Below are 26,275 nucleotides of genomic sequence, written 5' to 3'. Positions count from 1 at the left end.
AGGACAAATATGCCACTAAGCAATAAGGAAATGTTCTCGACATTTAAAGCCCTTCCAGTTTTAATTATAAGCTATGTAAAAACACAACAACTCGTACTATGAAAAATCAACTTATGTCTCTATATGGCAAGACAACAAATTAGGTTTTACAGACTGTAGGTCATGTATTCTTTTGCTAAACTATTTAACAAGTGCTGCATATCCCCCATATGTGCGCATCCTTCCCTGCTTTGCAAACCCGATTTCTGTGCATGTTCAACTCTTCCACTAGTACAACAACAACAAAATTCAATCTACATTAACTCACTTTCCTGTTAACCACAACACTGCATGGTAATTAAAACAAGAGTCTTATTATTCCTTTACATTTCAGGGTAAGAATTTCTCTCACAGGGTCTAGGGAAGTGTGTGCATGGGGTTTGCAGAATGGGCTGGAGAGAGGATAAATGAAAGGGACACAAATCTTCAAAATGGTGCTAAGTATGTAGGGCACATTTAATTCAATGTAGCTTATAACAATATTCATAAACCACCAACTCAAAATAATAATAATTCATGGTGGTATATAATAAAACTATGAAATCATAAAATACACAATTTTAATAAAAGAAACAAAATGTCCAATGCAGTTTGATTTCAACCTTTCTCAAGAGGCAAATACTATAAATGAGTAGAGAACTTCAACAAAGCATGATGCCTTTAACCAGTTATAGTCTTTGACTCCAAGGAAGGTTGAAACTGAAATGTCTTGAGTATTTCACATCTTTCTTTAGAGTGCCCTACATACCTTTGCACTGTTTTGAGGCTTTACCTCTTTTTGTTCGTTTGTCTGTGTTTTCATGCTGCCCTCTGCTGTTTTTCTCAAGAGAGAGTAACCACTATGGTGCATGCTACGTAGAACAGTTGGGAAAAATCACTGATTTGGAGGATGTGCTAGGAAGGACATGATCTCTGCTGACACATGGAAAGGCTTTGGGATTTATTCTCCTTAGCTGGTAAGACTTGTGAAATGCAGGACTCCTAAAATTTATTCTTCTGCATCAGTGATAGGCTACACTTAAGCAATACATGCCAAAAGAAAACTGAAAACAAGGAGAGCAAAAAACTACTGTTTGAAGCAAATAAAAAGAGGTCAATCACAAGACATGCAGATTTACCAAGTCTTTAAGGAAAGACCAAGAAAAGCACTGAAAGCTTTAATGCTGCTCAGGTTTCACGTAGGAGCACAAACTGGAAGGAGCCAAACCTGAGGGAGGAAGAGAAAAAGCCCAGGACTATATACCAAAATCACAGCACACAGCAAAAGACTTCATCAGAAATGTACGATTCACAAGCAGAGTGCAAGAGCTGGCATAGTGAGAATAAAAAGAATAACGCTATCCCTTACTGTCCTGTGTTTGCAAGACCTGCTTGAGTATGCTCCACCAAGGAAGCCTGGTAGTCACAGTGTCTTAAATAAACAGACCCTCAGGTCTCTCTGGTTGCTCTTGTATGTGTGTCCCGAGAGAAAGTGCTGAAAGAAGCAGAAGTGTCCCTACCCCTCTTAGCCACTTTCTCAAGTTCCCATGTCTGTTTAGAATGTTTGCACCCAAAAGGGATCACTTCAATTTTCTTAGGGTTATTCAGTTAAGGGGCAAAGTCTGTTGCAAACTGCTCCACCCTTGTGGAAAGTTACTTTCAGACTAATACAGCGCAATATAACCCGTTGATTGACGTCCCTTTCAGAGACTATTTGGCACAAATTCCTGTTAAGGAATGAAACAAATGGGTCCATTCATGGGAAAATAGACTGATCTCACAAGATCCTCTGGGGGCTGAGTCTTCTGTGTCTTTTATCAGTCCCTCCAAATATAGTACCCAACATGTTTCTTTTTCTCTAGTGCTGCCTTCCCTACCCGGGTAAGAGCTTGTAAGACTACAGCTTTCACAATCCCTGACTACTGGGCTATATTGAAAGGGTGCTGGCAGTTGTTGACCATCTGGAAGGCACCACATTGGCTAACCTTGCTCTAGTGCATTTGAACATTATTTAGCTCTGACTGGGGGAATTTAATGTCTCTACATTATTCATGTCAATTCCTTCTCTGTGTGCGTCTGCCTGTACAACCTCTGGAAAGACTTCAAGGACTTGTGGGTGTGGATGGCAAAGGACCTACATCACTGTTTCTCTGGAGGGATTGCTGAGAGTTGGTGAGTAGGGAGAACAATGCTGGGCCTTGGGGATATACCTCATTTCCCTCTAAGTGATACAGGAAGACAAGGAAGAAGAAGAGCATAGAGTCGGCACAGAAGGAGGGGGAAATGGGGACGATTATTTCTAGGCAACTAGCTGACTCTGGCAAACAAAGCTCTCATGAAACTCTGATCTGCCTTCAAGTATGAAAGCAGATATAGATGTAAGTCTGCCTGACCTTGTCTCTGGAGAAGATAGCAGAGTTAATGCTCTTCTAACACTGAAGAACAGCAGCATCTGCAACATACAGAACAGGCTAAGACAGTCACTCCCTCTCATTCATCAGCTCCATAAACAGGACAGAAGTACCATATTACCATGATCTGGTATTAAGCCGGTTCCTGGTCGCAAAAGGAGGAGAACTTTATTTCCTCCAGACTGAATCAATTCAATGGCTCGGGTATGGGTGATTCCTTGGGTTGGCTCCCCATTGATCTCAACAATCTGGTCCCCAACCTGAGGAGAGAAAAGCTTCCATATTAAACACAAAGGGCACTTCAGATTCTTGCCTTATACATAGAACCTGTTTAAGTAAATCCTGTTTTGTCGCATATTCAATTCAAAGTGGCTAACAATATTCATACAGTTATAAAATCTGCTGAACTCACAGCACCACCCACAAATAGCATCTCAATTATCACCTGGAATTCCAGGTACTGACCTGCCCTCTATATAACTTCAAAACAGCTTTACATTCTGTGAGCTGGCACATATGACTGCAGAAGGACAATGTTAAAGGCCAGCTGTGGAACTGGGGGCGGGGAGAGATGGAAGAGTTGTCATTGAGGTGTGAAATGCAACCCAAGAATTACAAAGTGTATATTGCAGTGTTGTTAACTGACCAGCAGATGCCACTGTTACATACAAGGTGCAGTCATTCCACACAATACAGGGCTGGATGGAGCCTGACACCTCAGGGAGTAAGAGGGGGAGGGAACAGGTTCCATTTAAGGTGGGGAAGCAGCATCTAGTTATTTGGAGCAGTTTCTTGCTTGAAAAATAGAAACAACTCACAGTGCTGTAAAAAACTCCCTCTAGATATTTACTGTATTGTTGAAAAGACATTTTGAAGGAGAAAGAGTTCATTTCAGTGAGAACATTCATTTAGGCAAGAAGATCTACATTGGCAGGAAAAAGCATGGGACAGCTCTTGAGGCTCCGATTTATAACTGGTTTCAAGTTTTATTAGCTTATGTGTATTTTGTCCAATTACTGTACAGGCAAATTCATCACTCCCTTAGACTTCTGCAATAAAAAGTGTGGAAGCAATGCCTTAACAGCCATATACCACAAGCAGCACAGCTGCATCTAGGTTCCTATAAACAAAATATACCATGGGCCACTAGAAACATCCTTGCAGATATAATTTTATGGTTTGCAAATTGATTCTAAAATGAAAAGTGGTATATTGCAGTAATAAAATTTACATCATTAAATTCGTTTATAGCATTCATCTCAGTGAACACTGTGAGAGTTTTGAGAAAGAGTCTGTTCAAAACTGCAACCAGCAGGGAGGAACTGTAAACAAAGTCTTCATTTTTTCTCAGTGTTACCAGGTGACCAATGAGGTTACTCTGAGCAGATGGTCCTTATAGAAAATGGAAAGTATTTGTTTTATTTTATTTGTTTAGAAGTGCAAAGAAGGGAGTATGATCCAATGAACAGTGTGTTGGAGTTCCAGTGCCCTGGAGCTACTTTTAGAGGCTCTTGATGCACACCCGTTGTTAAAAAAAAGTATGCCAATATGCTAAGTGGGACATATGCTTGGTAGTAGGAAAGACATGGCTGTTGAGGTCGAGACTCTTGAAAAAGCAGCACTGACAAAGTCATACAGGAGCTCACTCACCTGCTCATCCTCCAAAATAATATATAGCAACCTCTGTCAACATTGCCCTTCTGCTGACTACACAGGGCAAATATTTACATAACAGATTAAGATCATGGAAATGTGACATCAAGTTGCTTTCCTTTGGACTACATCAGTGAGACTGAGGGGGGGGGGTCTTGTTGTCTGGGTAGGCCACAACCTCCATAAACACTGCCCAGGTTTGCACCCCGGGGACATTACTTTTGTGCCACTAACACAGCTGTTTGACTTCACCTCTGGAAGCGCACTTTATTGTCTTAAGAGAGAGATGGATGCCAACAACAGCAGCAGCAGCAGCAGCAACAACAACAACAAAAATACCAGCTGAGGATAAATAATAATTTGTGCATCTGATGATGTGAACTCTATGAAAGCTTAACCTATAAAAGGTTTTGTCTTTCAGGTGCCACAATTCTTATTGGTTTTGCTACTACAGAACATTAGCTTTCCCTCTGATGCTAATTAGGATGCCTAATTGTCTAACTGAGCGGGTCAGAGAATTGGTTCCTATGATGTGCTTAGAGAAATTTTAGTGTCTCTTGAAACAGTTGCCTGGAAGTTATTTTCAAAAATAGGTGGTGTGGATTAACGTATTCCCAAAGAATGGCTATCCCCACAAAAATTGGCAGAGATGCCTTCCCAGGGAGCTGAGTTTTAAAAATATCCTGGAGGAAAATGCTACTCCTCATTCCTACAGCACAGCAAAAATGCAAGGGAAAAATTGAAAAGCAGATCCTAAATGCAATTGATGAGCTCTAAAACCTGAAACGACTTCAGAGTCCTGGGAACTGTACATCTTCAATCATATTTAGTTCTCTATCATCAGTAAGTGCTACTTTCTTAGCTGGGGAAGCTTCAGTCACTGAAATTTTAAGAGGGAGGGTCCTAATGCAGATATGATTGCAAGCCAGTAAAAATAAAATATAAGTAGTGCTGCAATACAGTGCTGATTCCCATGTTACGGCATTTTGCAGGTTTCATAGCTGAATACCATGTGTACTCCAGGTAATGAGCATACCACAGGGACCTACAGGAAGTTATGGCTTTGTGAACTAGGGCAGATGAGTAGCCAATGATTAGCACTGCCCCTGGCAGATCTGAGGAGAAGTACTCAGGAGCCCCTGACTCAGTTACCACTACAGCATGTTTCTTTCATGAGAAGCTGCTCTACAGGAAAATAACTAGGAAGACCTGGTAGCAAATAGGATTCAAACACACACACACACACACACACACACACACACACACCAAGGTACTGCCACAGGGGGGGAAATCAACATCAGCGCAAAAAGACTCCAGCAGTTGGATGCTTCATGTGCTACTTCCTCCTTTACAGTACACCCACAACATATGCAGTGGTTACGTTCCAGGGATCGTGCCTAAAGCCCAAATAATGTATAATCAAAACACATTGGGTTCAATGGCAGGGTGGGATTGCCAAAGTTATTTTCCCCAGAATCCCCTTTCCTTCTGCCCTTTTAATTTTTAATTATTATTTTTTTGCCATGTGCGGAATGCTGTATGTGCACAAGTTAATGTGCGTAAGTTGTGGGCTTACTGTATATGAAAATATGTGTACTGCAATATACCAAGCACACTGTTTAATGCCATGAGTGCATGGACTGGTGCAATTGTTCTGGACAGATCTCTAATCAGATTATTTTTTAAAAAGTTCAAGCAAGATCCAATGTAATGTTGGAGGATGCATTGATATTTTTCTTCCTCCTTCACACAGGCCCCCATGCCTTCTTTGTGTGTGGGGGGGGTCCTCCTAAACCTCCAGAATAGATTTTAGGGGTGCACAGGGGGCTATGGGGGGAAGCATAAGTTGCATTTGTAGAATTTGTTGCACAAGGGAGAAAACCACAATTAGATACCACCTTCAATATTAAAATTGTAAATGTTTGTCACTAATTCATGCATTTGCTCATATGATTTTGACACCTACTTTGGCATTTGTCAACATAAGCTACTTATTATTTCATGATAATAGAGGTTATGTCTCCCTTTTCTACTGATTCACCATTAGGTATATTAGTGTCTGGGTGCAACTGTATAAATTCAAGATTAAAAGGGGGGGAGGAAGGCGGGAAACATGAATATGCAATTCAAGTTTGGGGCTCTAGTAAGGGACACTACTTGAGATGAAGCACATGGCATATTTCTGGAAAAAAAACAAGTACACCCTTAGAGCAGGGAAAGTCAACACGGTGGCCTCCAGATGCAGTTGGAGTACGACTACCATAATCCCTAATTATTGGCCATCCTGGCCAACAACTGGAGGCCGCCACATTGGCTATCTTTGCTGAAGAGTCCCAGCAAACACTCTGGTAACTATTTGGGAGTTGATGCAAACAAGGTAGAGTAGCAATGACAATACTTATTCTGAATAATAATAATAATAATAATAATAATAATAATAATAATAATGCCTGAAACACCAAGCAAGGTCAGCCAATTTAGTCTTTAAGAAGCCCACCCCCCAAAAAAACACCTGTTAGATACTCACATGAATTCTCCCATCTTTAATGGCAGGGCCATCTTCAGCAAGCCGAAGAATAAACAACCCCATGTTATACTCCTTTCCTCCACGAAGGCTAAATCCAAAACCTCGAGGACCTCTCTCCAATTCTACAGGATAACATCCAGGGATCTGAGCAGAAAACATAGAGCAGACTTAGATCACGTTGGAGAGAGACTTTCCTTACTATACTGTTAGAGAAAGCTTCAATTTCTTAAATTCAAAGGTTGATCTAAGCAGAAATGAAGTTCACATATCAGGTAATGTTCAGATATATATATACCTTCAGCAATGCACCCAGGAAGAGCTCAGGCACAAGCTTAAATTTTTTCACTCAGTGAGATCATGAATTTGGGGTCTCCCAGTTCTGTTATTTACTTCTCCATACAGTGAAGAAACTGGGGAAGAAAGTGATCCTAAGCCAGATCCTGATCTCTCCTCAAGTACAAGCTCAGGGAGAAAAAGTTATGACTCCCTGGAAATACAACTATTCTAGCTTAACCAGTTAGGGATAGATGTTGCAGTGACATTTTTAGTTCTTTATCAAAAGTAGCCAAGGCTACTTCCACAGATGTAACCCAGCAAGCTTTATGTAAAGCATAGCACTCCATCCTTAAACAGACTACCAGATCTTCCAATAATATCCCAATTTCCCACTTCATATTGATTCTAGTCACCTGAAGATTAAATGATTAAAAAAAAAACCCCTGCTGGTTTAAGACCAGAGTTAAGACTGTCTCATGTTGGCTCAAGCTCTACAAAGCTGAGAAATGAAAAGCTAAGGTTGACAGTTTAACATAAATGATGCTGTGCAATGTCACAAATTGTGCTTTCTTACAACTTACCACCCATGCACCCACACTTTTGCTTGTTTTTTCAGGCCCAAATCCTGATGTGGAGGGTGGAGTGCCTAGGACCAGCAAACATGTCCCATGTTGTCCTAGTCCTGTATTGTCTTATGAAGCACCTGCAATGCTAGAGGAATTCTTCTGCAAGTTGTGGTTTACTACTAAACACTACATTTTGTTAAATGTGGCCCTGCATAATTGTGGGATGCACAGCTGCAGGGTGGCTGTTCGTATGTGTTTATGGGGCCCATGGCAGTTTGTCGGGTTTCCAAATGTGCCCAAAAACCTATGAAGATTGGTGAACTCTGGTACAGTCAGTGTACTGCACTGCTACAGGCATTGCACATGGCAGCCACCAGGTGGCTCCTGAATTTAGAATACATTCTATGGGGTCGGCTTCCAAATTAGCCCATCTCCACCCTCAAAACCACCAATGGAGTTCCTGCACTTTAAATATTCCAATCAACTATGTGGAATTATGTTCTGCACAAAATGTGGCTGCTGCCTCTTTAATTTCTAAGCTCCAATACATGAAGCACTTGACATAGAATCATAGAATCATAGAGTTGGAAGAGACCACAAGGGCCATCCTTGTGGTCTCTTCCATTCTGACATATATAAAATCAGAAGTGATGCTAACATAGAATAACAGAATCGTAGAGTTGGAAGGGACCCCGAGGTTTATCTAGTCCAACCCCCTGCAATGTAGGAATCTCAACTAAAGCATCCATGACAGATGACCATCCAACCTCCGCTTAAGAACCTCCAAGGAAGGAGAGTTCACAATCTCCCAATCTTCCACTGTTGAACAACTCTGTCAAAAACTTCTTGTTAGATTTGAACCAGTCCTTGGAGTTCAATGCAAGGAGTTTCATGAATTTTGCTGCTTTTATAGCGTTTGTAGAATATCCAGTGCAGTGACTGTGACACAAAGTCTTGCCTATCCCTATACTTGCTATGGGAAGTTTCGGCCTCAAACAATAGATACAGTTTAACAGAGCTGTTCTCCAGAGAAGAGTTTATACCTGAGATAGTTTGCTTCCTGTGACAGATGAAACACCTTCCGATGATGAGAGGTGCTTGAAACTGTTGCATTGTTCTTTTCCAGTATCAGCTTCTATAGCACTCCTGAAATTAAAGGAAGCAGAGGGATGTTTGTTTATTTATATAAACTGGGGCAACCCAATCAGATGGGCAGGGTTATTATTATTATTAATAATAATAATAATAATAATAATAACAACAACAACTAAGGTTCTCTGTTATAGGTAGGTAGCTGCAAGACAGACCCAAAAAGAAAATAACAGAACACCACTAGTAATCACATACAGCTCCCAAGTTAAAAACAGTACAATGCATCATTGGAGATCTACAACCTCTCCTAGACAATGACAGTTCTCTTTCTCATGCTCTGGGAGGAAGACCTTTCATCGCCTACAGACAGCCACCCAATCTTAAACAACTCCTCACCCACAATAATACAACAACCAGACTTAACATGGACACTGGTACCAGAGCCTGCAATAAACCCAGATACCAACTTTGTTGCCACATACACCCAGACAACACCATTACTGGCCCCAACAACATCAAACATACCATCTCAGGACTATTTAATTGCTCATCTTCTAACATTGTGTATGCCATCAAATGCCAACAGTGCCCTTCAGCTCTCTATATTGGACAAACAGGCCAAACCCTACGCCAAAGGATAAATGGACAAAATCTGGCATCAGGAATCACAAGACAGAGAAACCAGTAGGAGAACACTTCTATCTCATTCTATACAAGATCTCAAAGTAGCTGTCTAATTACAAAGGAATTTCAGAAATAGACTGGAAAGAGAAGTTGCTGAATTGCAACTTATCACCAAAGTTAAAACAATGGAGAGACCTGGTCTGAATAGAGACATTGGATTCTTATCTCATTATACATGACAAAGCCATTTTTAGCCATCTCATCCCTTGCTTTTTCCTGCAAGGCCAATTGCAGTCGTTAACAGTCATCAACAGGTTTTCCTCACCTATCAGCCAATGACCCATTCCCACCACCCTTCTGAGTAATACCCCTCCCCACCCTCTCACTATATATAAGGGTCTGGTGACTTCTGTTTCAGTTTATCTGAAGAAGTGTGCATGCACACGAAAGCTCATACCAAGAACAAACTCAGTTGGTCTTTAAGATGCTACTGGAAGGAATTTTTTTAAGGTTCTCTGGGCAGCTTGAAACAAAAATGAAAAGCATAAGATATAAAAATATCTCTCAAGACAGATGGATACCAACAACAACAATTGTGGCATTCAGTGGCAATGTATCATGTCCTACATGCCGCTGCTGAAATCTGAAATAGCTCTAGATGAAAACTGGAGAGCATCCATGGCGACATCAGCTGGCAGGACAGTGGCTTTGGAAATACTGATTCTCTGCAGTGCTTTGAAGGGGACGGAGGAGAGTTTTTCCATGCTCTGCCTTTGCTTGCAAAATGCTCCCTTTAAGATCAGAGTGGGGACTTAAAGCAGGAGGGAGAGGGAGTCTTGCAAAGCCTTTTGAGGGTATCCCCCTCTTCCCTTTTATGTCCTTAATCTTACACCAGCCTTTAATCTCCACTCATGGGTTGATGAATGGAGATTAAATCCTGCTGCCTACAGCAAGTGATCCTGTTCCCTGCTGAGAACAGGAACATGGAGCCAATGTAGGGAGGTGCTGAAACCGAATGGTTCCTGGAAGTCTCCGACTGGCCATGTTGGAGGCTTCTTAGTGACAATAGTGTTCTGCTTAACAATCCTAACATGCCATTGTCTTTTTTTATTGCAGCTTTTGCCTGCCTTCTGAATAGAGCCCTGGGGAAGGGAGGAAAGACAACAGAAAAAGCAAAGCCAGAAAGGGTGTAGGGTGGGAGGGGGGAGGAGAAGAGGTTTTCTTTAAAATATAAAGTTGGGGGAAGGGAGACTGACAATGATTTTGATCAAAGGGGAGCATTGATTCAGAGAAGCAAGGGGGGGTATGCAGAGACTGAAGAGGAATAACTGGAAGAAAAAGCTCCATCCTGGGCAGGAAAAGAACTAGAGGAGGTGTCTTGGGTTATATGACTGATCCAGAAGACTGTCATGAGTTTCCCTGCTTGCCTAGGCATAACCCACCCAGCATACTGAATGCTTCATCTCTCCAATGAAGAAAAACAAGCACGAAGCAACATACATACCATATTTTTCCATGTATTGGATGAGGTTTTGTGATTCAAAAATCACGTCAAAAAACTGGGGTCGTCCAATACACAGATAGTGTCATGGGGGGGGGAGCAGTGCACCGGCAGCCAGTTCGTTGGCGGGAGCGCGGCTTCCCCCGATGCCACAGTGATCTGGGAGCGATCTGGGGGGGGGGTTGTTTCCTGCCCCCAGCTAACGTGTGTGTGTGTGGGGGGGGAGAAGCTGCGGGCTGCCAGCCAGCTCGTTGACGGGAGCGCAACTTCCCCCGATGCTGCTGCCTGTAGCAGGTGCTCCCTGGGTCATTTCCCGCGAGCGGCAGCATCGGGGGAGGTTGCGCTCCCATGAGTTCAACTTCCCCCGATGCTGCTGTGCACGGGAAACAACTTTGGGCCATCTCCCCTCATTTTCCTAAAATTGAGTCCCCCAAAATAGGGGGTGGGGTCTTATACAAGGGGGAGTCCTATGGACGGAAAAATACGGACTTCATGTTTTATATAGCAGGGCATGATTTTCCAGTGCTAATTCATGCCCAATTCATTTGGCTCATGATGCTGGGATCTGTGTCCCCTGGAGCAAAAAAAGGTTTCCCACCCTTGGCGTAAACATAACCCTTAAGAAACCAAAGAAGAACACGGGGACTAGATCAATTCCTGAGTTAAGAAAGCGTCCCAGAAAAATTACCTTGTTTTGACCATAGATAGAAAAGACAACAAGAGTTACCTTCTTTCCTCTTTTTTTTCTAAGGGGACTAAAAATAAGAAAAAACAAAAGTATTTGTACCTGTCAGTAGGCAAAGAGCTGGCTGGCACTGTTCCCACTGGCCGATGCTGTAGGGCTGGACTCTGCTTGGCAGAGTTTGTTCCTGATGGGGGACCACGATGCTCTGATCAAGACAGAAGAGAGAGATTAGAAGTACCCTGCACATGACAGTATTTAAAAAAGGAAAAAAATGTCAAATATACTACTTTTGTGGCTTCTGGTTCTGCTCTGCCTTAATGGAGGCAACCCCCACGACAGCAGAACTGTCAAACGGAACTGTCTATGTAAAAAAGGAAAAAGGGAGGAAAGCTCTATTTTGCAAAAGGTTTACGATGGAAACTTACAGCTGAATCTTCCCCATCCTTTATTATTTACAAAGTGAACTGAGTAACACAAAGAGGACTTGGAATTCAATTTAATTGGAGGTATAATTGCTCATATATCTTCAGTTGGAAGGAAGGATGAAAGGTGTCTGTGAACTGCCAAGGAACTGATAAGGTTCTTTATTGAGTTATCTGCAGTTTGACAGACTGCTCTTCTTCACAGGCTGAAAAAATTGTGACATCAGGTTATTTACAGTCATACCTCGAGTTGCATTTGCTTCATGTTGCGTTTTTTCAGGTTACGAACGCGGCAAACCTGGAAGTGTTTACTTCTGGGTTCGTCGCTTTGCGCATGCGCAGGAGCAATCTGTGTGCTTCGCGCATGCGCAGGAACGATCTGCGCACTTTGTGCATGCGCAGGAGCGCTCAATCATGTCACACGCATGCACAGAAGTGGCACTCTACTTACGGACTTTGCGAATGGCACCCCGGAACGGATCGTGTCCGTAAGTAGAGGTACCACTGTACTGGGACAGAGTGACTTTTGCAGCTGTTGTTAAAGATGCAAAACAACAAAGCATGGGACAGAGTGATGGAGAAATTTCTGGAACAACAATGGGATATTAGTTCTGCCCAAGGCATGACAGGTAACAGCAACAACCAGGGGAAAGAAAGACATAACATCCTACAAGGACAGGAAGAAACACCACAGACAGAGTAATTGTCGCACACAGGAAGAACAAGGATATAGTTTGAATTCCTCACTTGTAGTTTTATAAATCGTTTAATGTGTCAACACGAATAGAAGCTATTAATATTGCAGTTGTTATTGAAATTAATAAGATTTTGGAATGCAGAAATAAATAAAATCATGAAACCATCATATCTAGCATGCGGGGGGCCACTTTTTCTAAATTACATAATTCGGTATTTGAACAATTGGCATTAATAATTGTCTTGTAAATTGGTATTGTTATAATGAGGCTATTATTGGAGTGTAATTGAAAACTAATAAAAATTATTACAAATATACTATTGTTTCCCACAGCTCTACCTTGACATGAAATGTTGCTGCTAGCCCCATAAGGATTCAATTACTGTCTGAGAAAAGTCCCTAAATACTAGGCGTGCACATGAGCTATGTATGCATCCTGAATAATTAGGTGAACTGTGGTGATTTGGGATAATCTTTCATGTTACAAGGAGTGCCAAGGCAGATCAGTGAGTGCCTATCTTCTGGGTTGCCTCAGTTTTTCCATAAAATTAAATGCACGGCCATGTATTTATTATCACTACTATTTATTAAATAAAGAAAGGTTAAGACTTTTTCTTTTCATAAAAAAATCAAAGATTCCCTACATGAAAACCCCTGGATGGATCTGCTTGACTATTGGCAGGCTTAAGGACTCTGGAAAGGCTTGTCTGCAAATTTCATCTACTTATGTGAAAAGGAATAAAATAAGTTGCAGCAGTTCTTAAAATTCCACATTATATTAAATGGAGACAAAACAGGTTCAGTTTTAACAGATCTGATTTGGACATGGATAATGAATCAAAATGGAACTGCAGAGTGGATCCAAAGCAGATCAGACTGCCTCCAAATGCTACAGACACAAGACCAATTTTGAATCTTAGCAGAATTATCTGAATAAGGCATTACTGGTGCCTCTGCATCCAACACAGCATACACAGTGATTAGATGAGGGGCGGCGAAACCCTCCAAATGTTGTTGGATTCCAACTCCCATCAGCCCCAGCCAGCATGGCAAATGGCTAGGGATGGTGGGCACTGGAATCCAGCAACATCTGGATTCCTTTTCCCTGGTTTAGATGCTCACAGTAAGCCCAGCCACACTTACAAAAACAAATGCTTTCTGAAACATAAGGCGCCTCTGCCACTCAGAAAGGAACAAAGCATATTCTAACAAAACCATCTCCCACAGTGAAAACCCTTAAAGAACAGATTTTAGCCCAGTATGAACTGGTAAATCTTGGAAGAAGCAAAAAGGCTTGCATAACTTTTATTCTAATTACACTAGGTGTGCTGAGTTAATGCTTTCCCTCCTTTAATGCAAATTCATTCACACCTGCAATACCTTGTGGTAAGATCAATGGCCTTAACACTATTCCTTAACACAGATTTCTACATTAGGTTCCATTTTCCCAGCCATGTAAGAAAACCCTGGAGAGTTCAGCACAGGATTGCTTGGCCTTATTACTGTACTTTGAAATACCTTTAATATCCCCACCCCCATAAAGACAAATGTCAACATTTTCTCCTGTTTTACATTCCAGAGTTTTAATTAATAAGCACAGGTAGGGAAAAGGCCATCTGTCTGTACTCATTCCCCTCTCCACTGCTCACCCTCTTCTGCCTGCATTTCTACTTTCTACATGATTGGGGTTGACAAGCTTCTGTTTTGAGCAAAATGCTAACATAATGCTTTGTGGAGCATGAAGCACAAATTGTTTTTCTTCGAATTAAAGAGACTATTGGAACAAAAAATAGAGAAAGTTAAAAGTTGGCATTTCTAGATGTTAAAAAGGGTTTAATAGTGGGCTTTTAATTTCTAGTTTAGGATGTTTGAACTAATGGAAACACAACAGGGAAAAGCAAAGCCAGTAGTAGTTAGAATGCTATGGTAGATGCAGGTTCAAAAGCTGTTTTTCTTTCTTTGATTATAGTCCTACTGATCAGTTAATGGATGGAGGTATGGATCATCCTTATGAAACAGAACATAAGAAGAGCCTGCTGCCAATGGCCCATCTGGTTCAGCATCCTGTTCTTACTGTAACAGGACCCATGAACAAGTCCACCTTCCTCTCCAGCAATTTATTCCTACTACTTAACCAATTCCTGGTCTCTAAGGTCTACTGGAAGGTTTTGTTTTGTTTCAATTCCTGATCCACAAAGTCCTCTTATTCCATGGCTGCTATGCTTACTTAGCAATCTTTGGTGATTTGAAAGCGTTTTGAAAACTGAAATGCATGACTATGTTAACCATTTCACTAATGCTTGTTGGCACTCTTGAAAAACTCTCAATAGGTTTGTGATATGGGACTTGCCCTTGCAGAAGCCACACTGGCTCTGCTTCAGCAAGCCTTGTTCTTCTATATCAGGGGTCAGCAAACTTTTTCAGCAGGGGGCCAGTCCACTGTCCCTCACACCTTGCGGGGGGCCAGACTATATTTTGGGAAAAAAAATAAACGAATTCCTATGCCCCACAAATAACCCAGAGATGCATTTTAAGTAAAAGCACACATTCTACTCATGTAAAAACACCAGGCAGGCCCCACAAATAACCCAGAGATGCATTTTAAATAAAAGGACATATTCTACTCATGTAAAAACACGCTGATTCCCGGACCGTCCGCGGCCGCATTTAGAAGGTGATTGGGCCACATCCGGCCCCCGGGCCTTAGTTTGGGGACCCCTGTTCTATATGCTTGGTTATTTAATCCTTAACAAAACTTTCTGCCAGTTTTCCCAGGACAGATGTTAAGTTAATTACATGCCTATAATTTACAGGATCTCCATGGATTCAATTTTTAAAATTGGTGTTCTGTTGGCTAGTTTGCATTTTTTTAGGTATGGAGGCTGATCTTAGGGACAAGCTACTTATTTTTGTTAGAAGATCAACCATTTCACTGTTGAGGTCTTTGAGAACTCTCTGGCTGCTGCCACATGGACCTGGTGACTTGTCAGTTTTTATTTTGTCCATTAGGCCTAAAACTTCATATCTTGTCACAACTATTTGCCTAAGTTCCTCAGATTCCTTTCCTGCAAAGAAGGATGCAAAGCATTCATTCAGCTTATCTGCAATCTCTTTATCCTCCTTTAGCACACATTTGAATCTCTTGACATCCAAAGGTCCAACCACTTCCTTAGACTAGGGTTGCCATATTTCAAGGAGTAAAAATTCAGGCGACCAGCGGCTATACAAAAGTTATTCAGCTTTTTTCTTTTTGCAAAATGTTTGAGCTTTTTTATTTGTGAGATTGCTAGCAGGGCCACCGCTGTCTGCCACTGCCGATCGCACAATCCTCCAACAGGGAAGAGGCAGAGGGCCAGCTCCAAGCACTTGCCAGGCTCTGGCAAACCCAGTCCCAGCTCTTGTCAGCATTTCACTCCTTCATTGCTAGATGTGTGATGGTTGCATCACATGTCAGTGTTTACTTTCTAGGCTTGGAAAGTATGAGAACGGAAGTCAGTCTTATTTCTCTTCTGCTGCACTGTACTTTTGTACTTCTCTCTCTCTCTCTCTCTCTCTCTCTCTCTCAAGAAGTGAGAGGACACCATGATTGCTTTGCCCTGTATATATTGCTTAATAAATACTTAGAATGTATACACTCACGCTGCACATCGTTTCTGCTATACTCTGCTGATAGAGTGTGCACATATATGTCGCTACAGCGCACCGGGACTGAAGATTGGAGAACATCCCAGGGCTGTGCTTCGTCAGGAAGACACCCTGAGAGGTCTGTCTCATATCAGGGGCTGCGTGTGCCCCCCCCCCCCGGCGTGTTCCGACAGTTCACCCCTAGCCAAAGCGAACACTTCCGCTTCCGGGGCACAGTTAATAAAATAAAATAAAATAAAATAAAATAAAATAAAATAAAGCCCCCCTCCCAAACCCGAGCATTTCCTATAAAATGCAACACCCTCCCCCTGGATGGGGATGTAGGTCCCCCAAAAGAGGACATGTCCGGGATTTTCTGGACATAGGCAAGCCTAACCTAGACAAATCTACTAATGTGTTTAAAGAGCCTCTTGCCATTGGTCTTAATGTTTTCAGCAATGCACTCCTCATTTTTTTTTTTTTAAAGCATCCCTTACTGTTTGTTTGTACTCACCACCCCACAAAAGTTTTAGTTCTTTTATCTTTTCATTTGGACAAAACTTCTACTTTTTGAAAGAAGCCTAATAGCTTCTTCAATTCTGTTCTTTAACGACACAGGCATGTACACATATTGCAAGTACCCCTACCTGAAGTCAACTTTATATTAAGCAATTTTCTATAAATCGTTAACTTATGTAACCCACAAGAAAGTATCCTCTGAATCATGTAGCATGTCCGACTGCCTAGTCTTTTTTTTTTTTTTTTTGAAATCATTAACTTTTTTTCTTTATGTATTCTTGGGTCCTCGTTTTACCTTCTATTTTTCCCCCAAAACTCCAGGGATCAGAAAATTGGGTACATCTCTAAATTTCTGCAGTTGGCTCACTCAAGCATTTAGAGAAAATAGCAGATTGTGGTGGCAACGATTCAAACCCAAAGACAAAAGGGACTACCATGAGTTGTTTTAAACTGTTTTTAATGTTGTGTTTTAAATTGTTGTAACCTGCCCTAAGGATGAAGGGCAGTAACAATAAGAAGAAGAATCTGAATGTCATCTCCACTGAGTTAACCATTCTCTCTCCTTTAATATAAAAAGAAAATGAAATTGGGAGTGGGGGGAAATGTGAAAGCCTTTCCTTGAAAATAATGGATGTTGTAAGTATAAACGCCTTGACAAGTAGATAAATTATGTCTTTGATATTCTGTCACAAGTCATAACATGTGAAATCAGTAGAATCAATATTGTGGCAGGTTGGTTTTAGGTGATTATTATTCTTCAATTTTGTAGAAAGCCATCTTTCTGGCAAAATATCAATAGCAAGTTTAATTACATGCACAGGCAGTAGTCTGGAAAAAAAGCATACCAGTAAACTGAACTAGAGAAGAGCTTCTCTTCAAGTGATTAGATTTTACATATTTATACAGAGCTGTTTGTGTAGGGAAAATACTATATGGGGACAACGCTACATCAGCAGATGGGATTTCAGAATAATAAAAAGTCATTTTATTACTTAGAGGACTAGATTGTTTTGATGTACAGTATTCTGCATCAGCCTAGCTGGTTTGAAGGGAGAAGTTAGATGTGACAGGAAGAGATTGCCACGCAACCCCTGCAAAGTGAGATGGGAAAAAATTAAAAACAGCCCTATTCTTACCTCATTCTCTACCCCCTCCCCCAAAGTTGGACTCTATGAAGTAGCCTCTGCTAGAGGGATAAAGTCACTTGGTGGGGACTGACAGCAGATAGGTGGCTCATTTCCCACTACTACTTACCCATGTAGTACTTTAAAATCTTCCTTGCCCTGATTTTCACTCACTTTGTAAGGACATGGTTAATCTCTGGGTAAATGAAAATTTTGCCAGATGCAAAGGCAAGTTTCTGTGGTGGGGAAATTTCAAGTGCAAGCAACCACAACCCATCTAATTTCAAAATGGTGGTGATGGGGTTAGAGGAGATAATAAGGTTTGGGAAGACTCATGGGATAGAAAGCTCCAGGCAATCAGTCTCCAAACTGCTAGATGCTTTTTAGGTAATGGTCAAGTCCTTTGCCCCAAAATGGACTGACAACTAGTATGACCATTTAACAACTGTGACATACACACAGTTCTCCTGAAGAAAAGGAGAAAGGGAGCTAGGTGTCACTGGTCTGCTAATGACATCTCAATGCAAATCCCCAAAATACTTAATTAAGCAGCTTCATGTAGATGTTGAACAACACTGGGGACAATAAAGAACACTGCAGGACATGCCACAGGGACCATCAGAAGTTCTTCCATACCACTTTCTGGAATTGACTATCCAGATAGCAATGGAACCAGTGGAACACACAACCCTTCAATCCCAAACCCAGTCAATTCATTCAAAAAGGTAATATTGAAAGCAGCTGAAAAGATCCAGGTTGTGACCATGTGGCAGTTGAACCTTAATAATCTAGAAAATACAATAACATTCTTACCTTCTTCAGCAACAACAGTGAGTGTGACAGTGTTCCCTGCATCTTTGATTAACTGCACAATGTTTTCATGTGAGAGGTCTACGATTGACTGGCCATTCACTGCTGAAATTCTATCTCCCACTTTCAGTTTTCCACAGTGATCAGCTGGACTCCCTTCAATGACACGCCCAATCTTATGTGGAATCACTGAAGAATGAACAAAAGTTATATCAATGTCTCTACTACACACTGTTATCCATTATCATTTACACAAACCACTGCATGAGCACATAATGCTTAGTCTATGGACGATGAATTTAAAAAGTCTGTACCTTCTGGAAGGATTAACTGTGGAAGCCTCCATCTGATAGCCTATGACTGTAGTAAAATAATAATCAGATCAAAATATGTAATACTCAGTTTGGGGGCTATAGGCAGATTAAGCACGTGGTTAGGGAACCAGCAAAGATGGGGCAAAGAGGGTTGGCTTTGTTGGTGTTGTTTACATGACATTTGATATTTCAGAAAAAGACAGTTTGTGATGAACTCATTGGTCTAATGAGTGACGACGTTCATTTAGCTAGTGTGGATGAAGTAAGTACTGCTGGGTAGTTCAATTTATCTGTCGACTCTACACCTGGTCTTTCACCTATTGATCAGTTGTACTAAGATATGTCTCTCACACAGATGGAAAACCTTCCCCATGTTAAAGGTTGCTTTTAGAAAGGGATTCAAAAGCTTTCCTAGCTGCAACCATGTAGGGCACAGGAAGGGGAATGCATGTAGGGCTGGTTCAAAAGGGCCCAGTTCCAACTGAAACCAGGGGATATCCATTGAGTCCTTAATAATTCAAGTCAATTGTTTAATTCCAAGACCTCGTAATAAGATTTAAGATGCAACATCTCTGGGCTGCCCCACTCATGGGGTCTATACAGTGCTATGTTTCCTCCTAGATATAAAACTTGAATAAGGCTTGCCATTGAATGAAGTAAGGTTCTCTTTCCTTATGCACTTGTTGGTCAACTACACAAGGGGAGCAAGATTCCCACTGCCATGTGGTGGAAATAGGGAAACTGCCCACTGAATTTGAAATCTCCTGCTTGGCAACTTTATCTTACTAGATCTTCCCTTTAACTGCTTAACTATTCTTTACTATTCTCCAGTTTTTTTGGGGGTGATCCTATTAGCTCTCCAATTATTTTGAAATATATCATCAAGTGACTCTGAGGTGCCCTCCTACTCAGCTTATGGATCTGTGGGGGGAAATTATTAAATCTACATGCATCTGTTTATCTACCATTATTCTACTTTTCTGAAACCCTGAAGGTCTAAAGCAGAAAGAGACTGAATTCTGCCTAGATCCTTGCAGCTGCTCATACTCCCTCTGTGATTAGCTGCTCACACAACGCTGCACATATAGGCAGTTTTTGTTATGATTCCATTCCCAAGACCCCAAGTATCCATCAATTTGTTTTATGCCTGCTGCTTTTTCCACACATGTTGTTAGCACCCTGGGTGACATCTTACATACCAAGTAAACTAGAATCACTCCAAACCTTGCGTGGTAGCTGGAAGTCTGAACTGCTTTGTATAGAACTGATGCTTTATTCTAAACTATGCATCACATGAAGGAAACAGATGGGACAGAGGTGTGCTGAGCTGTACTTAGCAAAATTACCAAATGGCATTTCAAACTATGACAGTAAATCTCATGCAGTTTTATTTAGGCTTGTAATTAATGAAATAGCTGGCACAAAGAAGATGACAGATATAACTTCTAGTTTTTAACTCTATTTGATGTCTACCATGTTTTCTTGTATTTCTTCTCAGTTTTAATCTAATTAATGTCATATTGTGGCTATAAACAAAAGAATAACATGTCAATATAAACATACTACACATTGCAAAATCACTACTACTGTTAAGACTTTTAACTCAAGGTAACACACAGTGGGCTAACTTTCAATTGTAAAAAAGTATCAAAGTGCAAACTGAATTGAAACGAACAATACTTTTAAAGTATTCCACAAACCCTAGGCCTGCTATTATTGTCTCTATGATGATGAAAAAAATGTTCATTATCTTCCAGAACTTTCTACAAAAGCTCCCCATTTTCTGTGCCAAACGGTACTTCTTCCATTGGGTCTGGGTTTGGGGTTTATTATTATTATTATTTATTTTTTACGGGGGGACACAAGAATGTTTTGCATTATGCAGCATCAGAATTACACAGAAAAATTGCCTTAGTTATGAAAACAATTTCCTTTCTGATGTGGTCTAAGCACTGATTAGGCAGCATGGAAATAGTATTTCATATTTCTAACACAGGGCACATAATCAACTCAACAGCATCAGAGGGTGACAGCTCCAGTTCTAATAGTTTCCATAGCAACTGCCTTTTAAAAAAGAGTTACTGACCTAGTACCATTGCAATAGCTCATTTTTACACTGCTCCTTGCTACTTCATGAAGTGTACTGTGAGAAGACAGTTTACATACACATCAATTTTAAAAGCATAGTCTCAGACAAAACAATCTGAAAATAACCATTATATTCTTGCCTTTTTTCTATGCAACTAAGAGTGGGGAAAGAGTCAACTATGAAAATAGTCCTAAGTGTCTCCTTCTCTCTCTCACACACACTTTAAAAGATCACTCCATTAACAGCAACCAAAAGAACAGCTATTGAGAAAATAACAGATTAGGATTTATGGTCAATGTACCCAAACAGAATCCAGAAATGAGCATTTTTAACAAAAAAAGAAATTGGATGAGTTTAAACAAATCTGCAATTTCATTATCTGTATTTTATTTAAATTTTATGAACAAATATTACTAAAACAATATTCTGGGAAATATATAGAATTTTTTGTCGTAGTTAATCAACAATTAGAAGGTAGGGAAAATCAGAAGGTGTTAAGGAGAATATAGCTGAGAATTTGTTTTTAAATATATTCTTAATGAACATGAAATGAACATTTTATTGTTTTGGTACTAGAACAATAAGGTTTCTAAATGTATTTTTGGTTGACATTTGACCAGAAAATGCCAGGCTTACCTACTCTCTTGCCTTTAACAGAAGCTTAATATTAATAACACAGGTGAAACTCTTCACATTCACTATACATCAGATCTGATCTGATCAAGTCTAAACATATCCAACATGTTAAGATATCTACAGTCAGTTTTCATGACAAGAGTATCTTTGTTCAAGTGTCAAGTAAGGATATAAATCCACTATTGCACACATGGACTCCAGCTTGATTGGTTTTCCTGAGTTAAGTCATATTTGTTGTTAAATGCAACACACTATGCTTCCCTCCCAAAAGGAAACATTGCAAAAATCTCCCATCTATATTATATATGCCACAAATCTATGTCTGAGGCACAGCTAGCTTTCTGGGACTGCATTTAATTTACTACCCTATTACATAGGGTTTTAAGATGGATAACCATAAAAACAGCAAGCAGGCAAAAACAATACTAAGAACAGCAAACCGATTAAACATTTCCAAGTTAAAATGCCCATGGGCTAAGCAATTAAAATGTTTTCACCTGACAAAGAATATTCATCAGGATTGGTTTTAGGAAGACTGCCCCTGGATCAGGCATTCCAAAATAAGGTGCCACAACAGAAAAGGCCGATCACTGGTCACCACATGGCTAAACTCAGTAAACTGAGATCCATGAAAAAGAGCCTTACCAAATGACCATAAAGAAGGGGACACTCCTTGGGATACCTCAGTCCCATGCAACAGGGCACCCCAAATTAAGCCCAGAAAGACACAGGAAACTAGTACAGCTTTTTCTTAAAACTAGGAAGATATGCTCTGAATAACCAGGGTCAGACAACAAGGCTAGCTGCTTGTTTTTTTTAGTACAAAATGAAATTTCGGAGATACCTTCAAGGGGTAGCCCCTAACACAACATGAAATAGTCAGTTACGGATATTACCACAGCATAGATGACAACAGCTATACCATTATTTCTTTCCAGCTGACAGCACTGGTCGTACAAACACAACAAATGTATTACTTCAGAGGAAAGAACTCTTAGGCTGTGTATGCCAGTGTTTTTCAACCACTGTTCCGTGGCACACTAGTGTGCCGCGAGATGTTGCCTGGTGTGCCGTGGGAAAAATTGAAAAATTACTTTATATATAGTCAATATAGGCACAAAGTTAAATTTTTTAACATTTTCTAATGGTGGTGTGCCTCGTGATTTTTTTCATGAAACAAGTGTGCCTTTGCCCAAAAAAGGTTGAAAAACACTGGTGTATGCTACAGAACAAGGGTTGCCAACATGTTTTGACTCATGGGCCCTTTTACGAACCTGAGAAGCTGCTGAGGGCTTCCTACCCATCCACCCATTGTTTTTAGGTAAGGAATAACTGTAAAGAAGGAGTGGGAACCCCTCTTCAGCCTGAGGGCCATATTCCCTTTCGGACAACCTTCTGGCAGCTGCATGTCAGTGGTGGGTGGCGTCAGAAGCAAAAGTGAGCAGAGCAATGACTGTAAATTACACCTTTGTATGCCACAGGCAAGGAAGGCGCAATGCAGGGCTAGTGAGGGGTGTGGTCTAGAAAGAGGGGGTGAGTCTGGGGAGGAGATGTGGCATAGGAAGAGTCTCAAGGGCCATATAAAAAGGCCTGGAGGTTGCACTCAGCCTCCAGGACAGAGGTTCCCCACTCTTGAGGTAAAGCCTTCAATTGTTTGGGGAGTAAATGTTAAATGGTTCAGACAATGGAAGGATGCAACTCCAGCCCAACTCCCTTGATAAGCAAGGCAGACAACCAATTATGACTACTTACCACCAGGTGGTGGCTTGTTTTTCGAGGTAAGAATCACAAAGCCAAATCCTTCATTCTCCTTCCGTTGCAGCACAACATCATAGGCTTCTGGGAATTGCTTTGTGTGTAGCTCTACTCGGTTTAGCCTAGGAGAGCCGTTCTGCGAGGAAATGGGAACTTGGGGTGATGATTCTTCTTCTAGTTGTTTATCTACTATTGAATACCACAGAAATAGGCAGAGGAAGGAATCAGGAATGATGCTCAATATGTAGCTAGGTGTATTAACAACATTTACAAGCAACCAATACATTGAAAAGGTATGTGCAGAGCAGCTAAAAGCAAAAAATGGATTCAAAAGTGCACCCCAACACATTAATATTTCAGATCATTAAACAATTAAAGAACACATGCTATGTTACAACTAATAATATAAACATTAATTATGTGCCTAGAAGTTTTTCCTCCATGTTTAAATCAACACCAAACTGTGCTTCTAAACATACTATAGTAGGCATTGCCCCAATTTTTAGCACAGAGAATGCCAAGAGGTTATTTTAAACAATTTTTTATTCATTTGGAAAACAATAATCAAGGCTGATATTGCATAAAGTGCTCTCCAGAAATGTAATCTTTATAAGAACAATGATCACATTGTGCCCCTGAGTCCTGGAAACAAGGGAACTGCCAGCAAATTAGTGTGCCTTCTGAATGGGTCCCATTCATGAGCAACTTAAGATTTCTTTTTCTTGAAGTAATCTCACTGAAACAATGAGCACTAGTACTGTAAAGTACATGCAGCACTGTCAAAATCTAGGCTGGCCATACAGGCTGAGGTTCAAAGACAAAAAGTGTTTTTCTTTGGTCCATTCATACTTTTCAGATGGCTTCCCCACATACTCAGTCAAACTGATCTTCTCATTCTATAAGAGAGGCTGAGAGCAGCTACTTAACACATCTTCATTCTAAACAGGAGACAGAGAAGCTGCCTGTCATCTTTCTTTTCCTTTTCTTATTGCTGACTTGTGTCCATAACGGGAATCAAAACATATTATAATATTAATACATTAACAGCTACCAGGTATTGGGAGTTGGGAGGGCAGGAATCAGCAAGATGCTGCTGAAAACCCAACTTTTGCATAATGCTGGAGGAAGGACTGGCCCATGACGATGGACAACATGAGCTGATCCCGCTAACCATACCACTCCCTACAGCTGTTGGCCAACCTCCAATGACTTCTAGTTGTGAATTCAGTGGGAGCTCAGCCTTCTGTTTCTGTTCTAAGCCACAACCCTCATCCAGAGCCATAATACCAGTTGCAACAACAAAACAATAACTGCCACCATCAACACCAGTAAGAAAAAATACCGTTGCCAAAAGGAAGGCAAGAGTCCACATTCCTAGCCACCTCCATCAACTGGATTTCTTTTTTTTAAAAAAAAGATTTGGATGCATATACATTGCATATAGCAATATTCAGCAATACTTCTAATGTACCAGATACAAGAATGGCTGGGTAGGCAAAGAAATAAGTGAGCTTCTCATGGGAGGTCTTTTTTAAAAACAGACTGGAAGCTGACTAGAGGAAGGCAATTCCCATTCGGGCTAGTTCAGCAAGCCCTACTACCAGTCTCTTTAATGATGTGAAGCTTTCCCTAAAGTGAATCAATATTAAATATATCATATTTCTATACTTAAAGCTAATGTGGGACTACTTAAAAAAAACCCTGAGTATGAATTTCTTTTAAACCTCAATTGTGGTATTAATTCTGAAGCATTAAGAATCTATTAGTATCTTACATCCATACATGGTCGTTTTTACTTCATCACTTTGATTTCTTTCTCATAAATTACATAAAATTGATCATAAGGAGAGTGGATCATCCCTGTAAGAGACATGTAAACACACTTTTGCACTAAATCACTGCCAGGACAAGAGGCAATACCAAGTGCAACAGACAGGCTTGACAGATGTGGCACATACCACCAAAGAAGATCTTTCTGCGGACAGTCAGCAGCACCTGGCCATTTCGTGCAGCACTAGTCATTAAATCCAGAACCTGCTTGTGTGATTTCCCTTTGACCAGGATACCATCAATGCATACCAGCTCGTCAGCAGCACGGAGTCTACCATCTTTTTCTGCTGCACCCAGTGGGATAATGGCTCCAATGTAGATCTAGCAGCAAAGCAAAATAGTTATGCAGGATAAGAAATGCACATACATCACAATATTTAATTGTTCTGGGTTCACCCCAAAGTGCCATGTTCTCACAACACTTAAGGGTGAATGAGTGTGCAATCAGTTTTAATAAAAATGAAAGCACTGGCAAAAGTAACATCTGCATCTCGCATTGCAAAACTATGCCCTCTATGGCTGCCTTGAAGCACAGAAGCATCAGCTGGTACAAAATGCAACAACCTGCTTTCTGTCTGGGATGTGTCACTCTAAGCACATTACACCAGTGCATTAGAGTCTTAGATAATTTAAGAATGAACTATCAAGATTTCAACCTAGAATACCCATTCAGTTTTCACAATCTATGTACAGGGGTCAGCAAACATTTTCAGCAGGGGGCTGGTCCACCGTCCCTCAGACCTTGGTGGGGGGCCGCACTATATTTTGGGGGGGGAAATGCCCCACAAATAACCCAGAGATGCATTTTAAATAAAAACACACATTCTACTCATGTAAAAACATGCTGATTCCTGGACCGTCCACGGGCCGCATTTAGAAGGCGATTGGGCCGCATCCAGCCCCCAGGCCTAAGTTTGTGTTAAGCTAAGTTAGCTTATACAGTGGTGCCCCGCTAGACGAATGCCTCGCAAGACGAAAAACTCGCTAGACGAAGGCATTCGTCTAGCGGAAGGCTGCCCCGCAAGACGAATTTGTCTATGGGGCTGCCTCGCAAGACGAAAATTGTTCGTCTTTTTTTTTTTGTCTAGAGAAAGCGCGGCTG

At 40.9% G+C, this 26,275-nt stretch overlaps 1 protein-coding gene across 8 annotated transcripts in view; it reads right to left on the bottom strand.

Moving 5' to 3' along the window:
• Positions 1-26,275, bottom strand: part of MAGI3 (membrane associated guanylate kinase, WW and PDZ domain containing 3) — a 124,388-nt gene that overhangs the window by 4,952 nt on the left and 93,161 nt on the right. For 2 of the 8 annotated variants that reach the window (XM_033152978.1, XM_033152976.1), the window contains exons 14-21: positions 25,302-25,494; positions 23,341-23,529; positions 18,553-18,738; positions 11,456-11,558; positions 8,495-8,597; positions 6,610-6,753; positions 2,551-2,689; positions 1,158-1,246 (exon numbers count right to left, since the gene is read on the bottom strand). In XM_033152978.1, coding sequence (XP_033008869.1) covers positions 1,197-1,246; positions 2,551-2,689; positions 6,610-6,753; positions 8,495-8,597; positions 11,456-11,558; positions 18,553-18,738; positions 23,341-23,529; positions 25,302-25,494 — 1,107 coding nt within the window. In that variant the 3' untranslated portion in view covers positions 1,158-1,196. Of the gene's footprint in view, positions 1-1,157; positions 1,247-2,550; positions 2,690-6,609; positions 6,754-8,494; positions 8,598-11,455; positions 11,559-18,552; positions 18,739-23,340; positions 23,533-25,301; positions 25,495-26,275 lie in introns of all 8 variants that reach the window. The other 6 variants (XM_033152975.1, XM_033152980.1, XM_033152973.1 and 3 more) reach the window with 3 other exon arrangements.

This window comes from Lacerta agilis, chromosome 6, assembly GCF_009819535.1.
Source record: "Lacerta agilis isolate rLacAgi1 chromosome 6, rLacAgi1.pri, whole genome shotgun sequence".
Taxonomy (NCBI): Eukaryota; Metazoa; Chordata; class Lepidosauria; order Squamata; family Lacertidae; genus Lacerta; species Lacerta agilis.
Note: the sequence above shows the minus strand (reverse complement) of the source record. Positions and strands in the feature narration are given on the sequence as shown.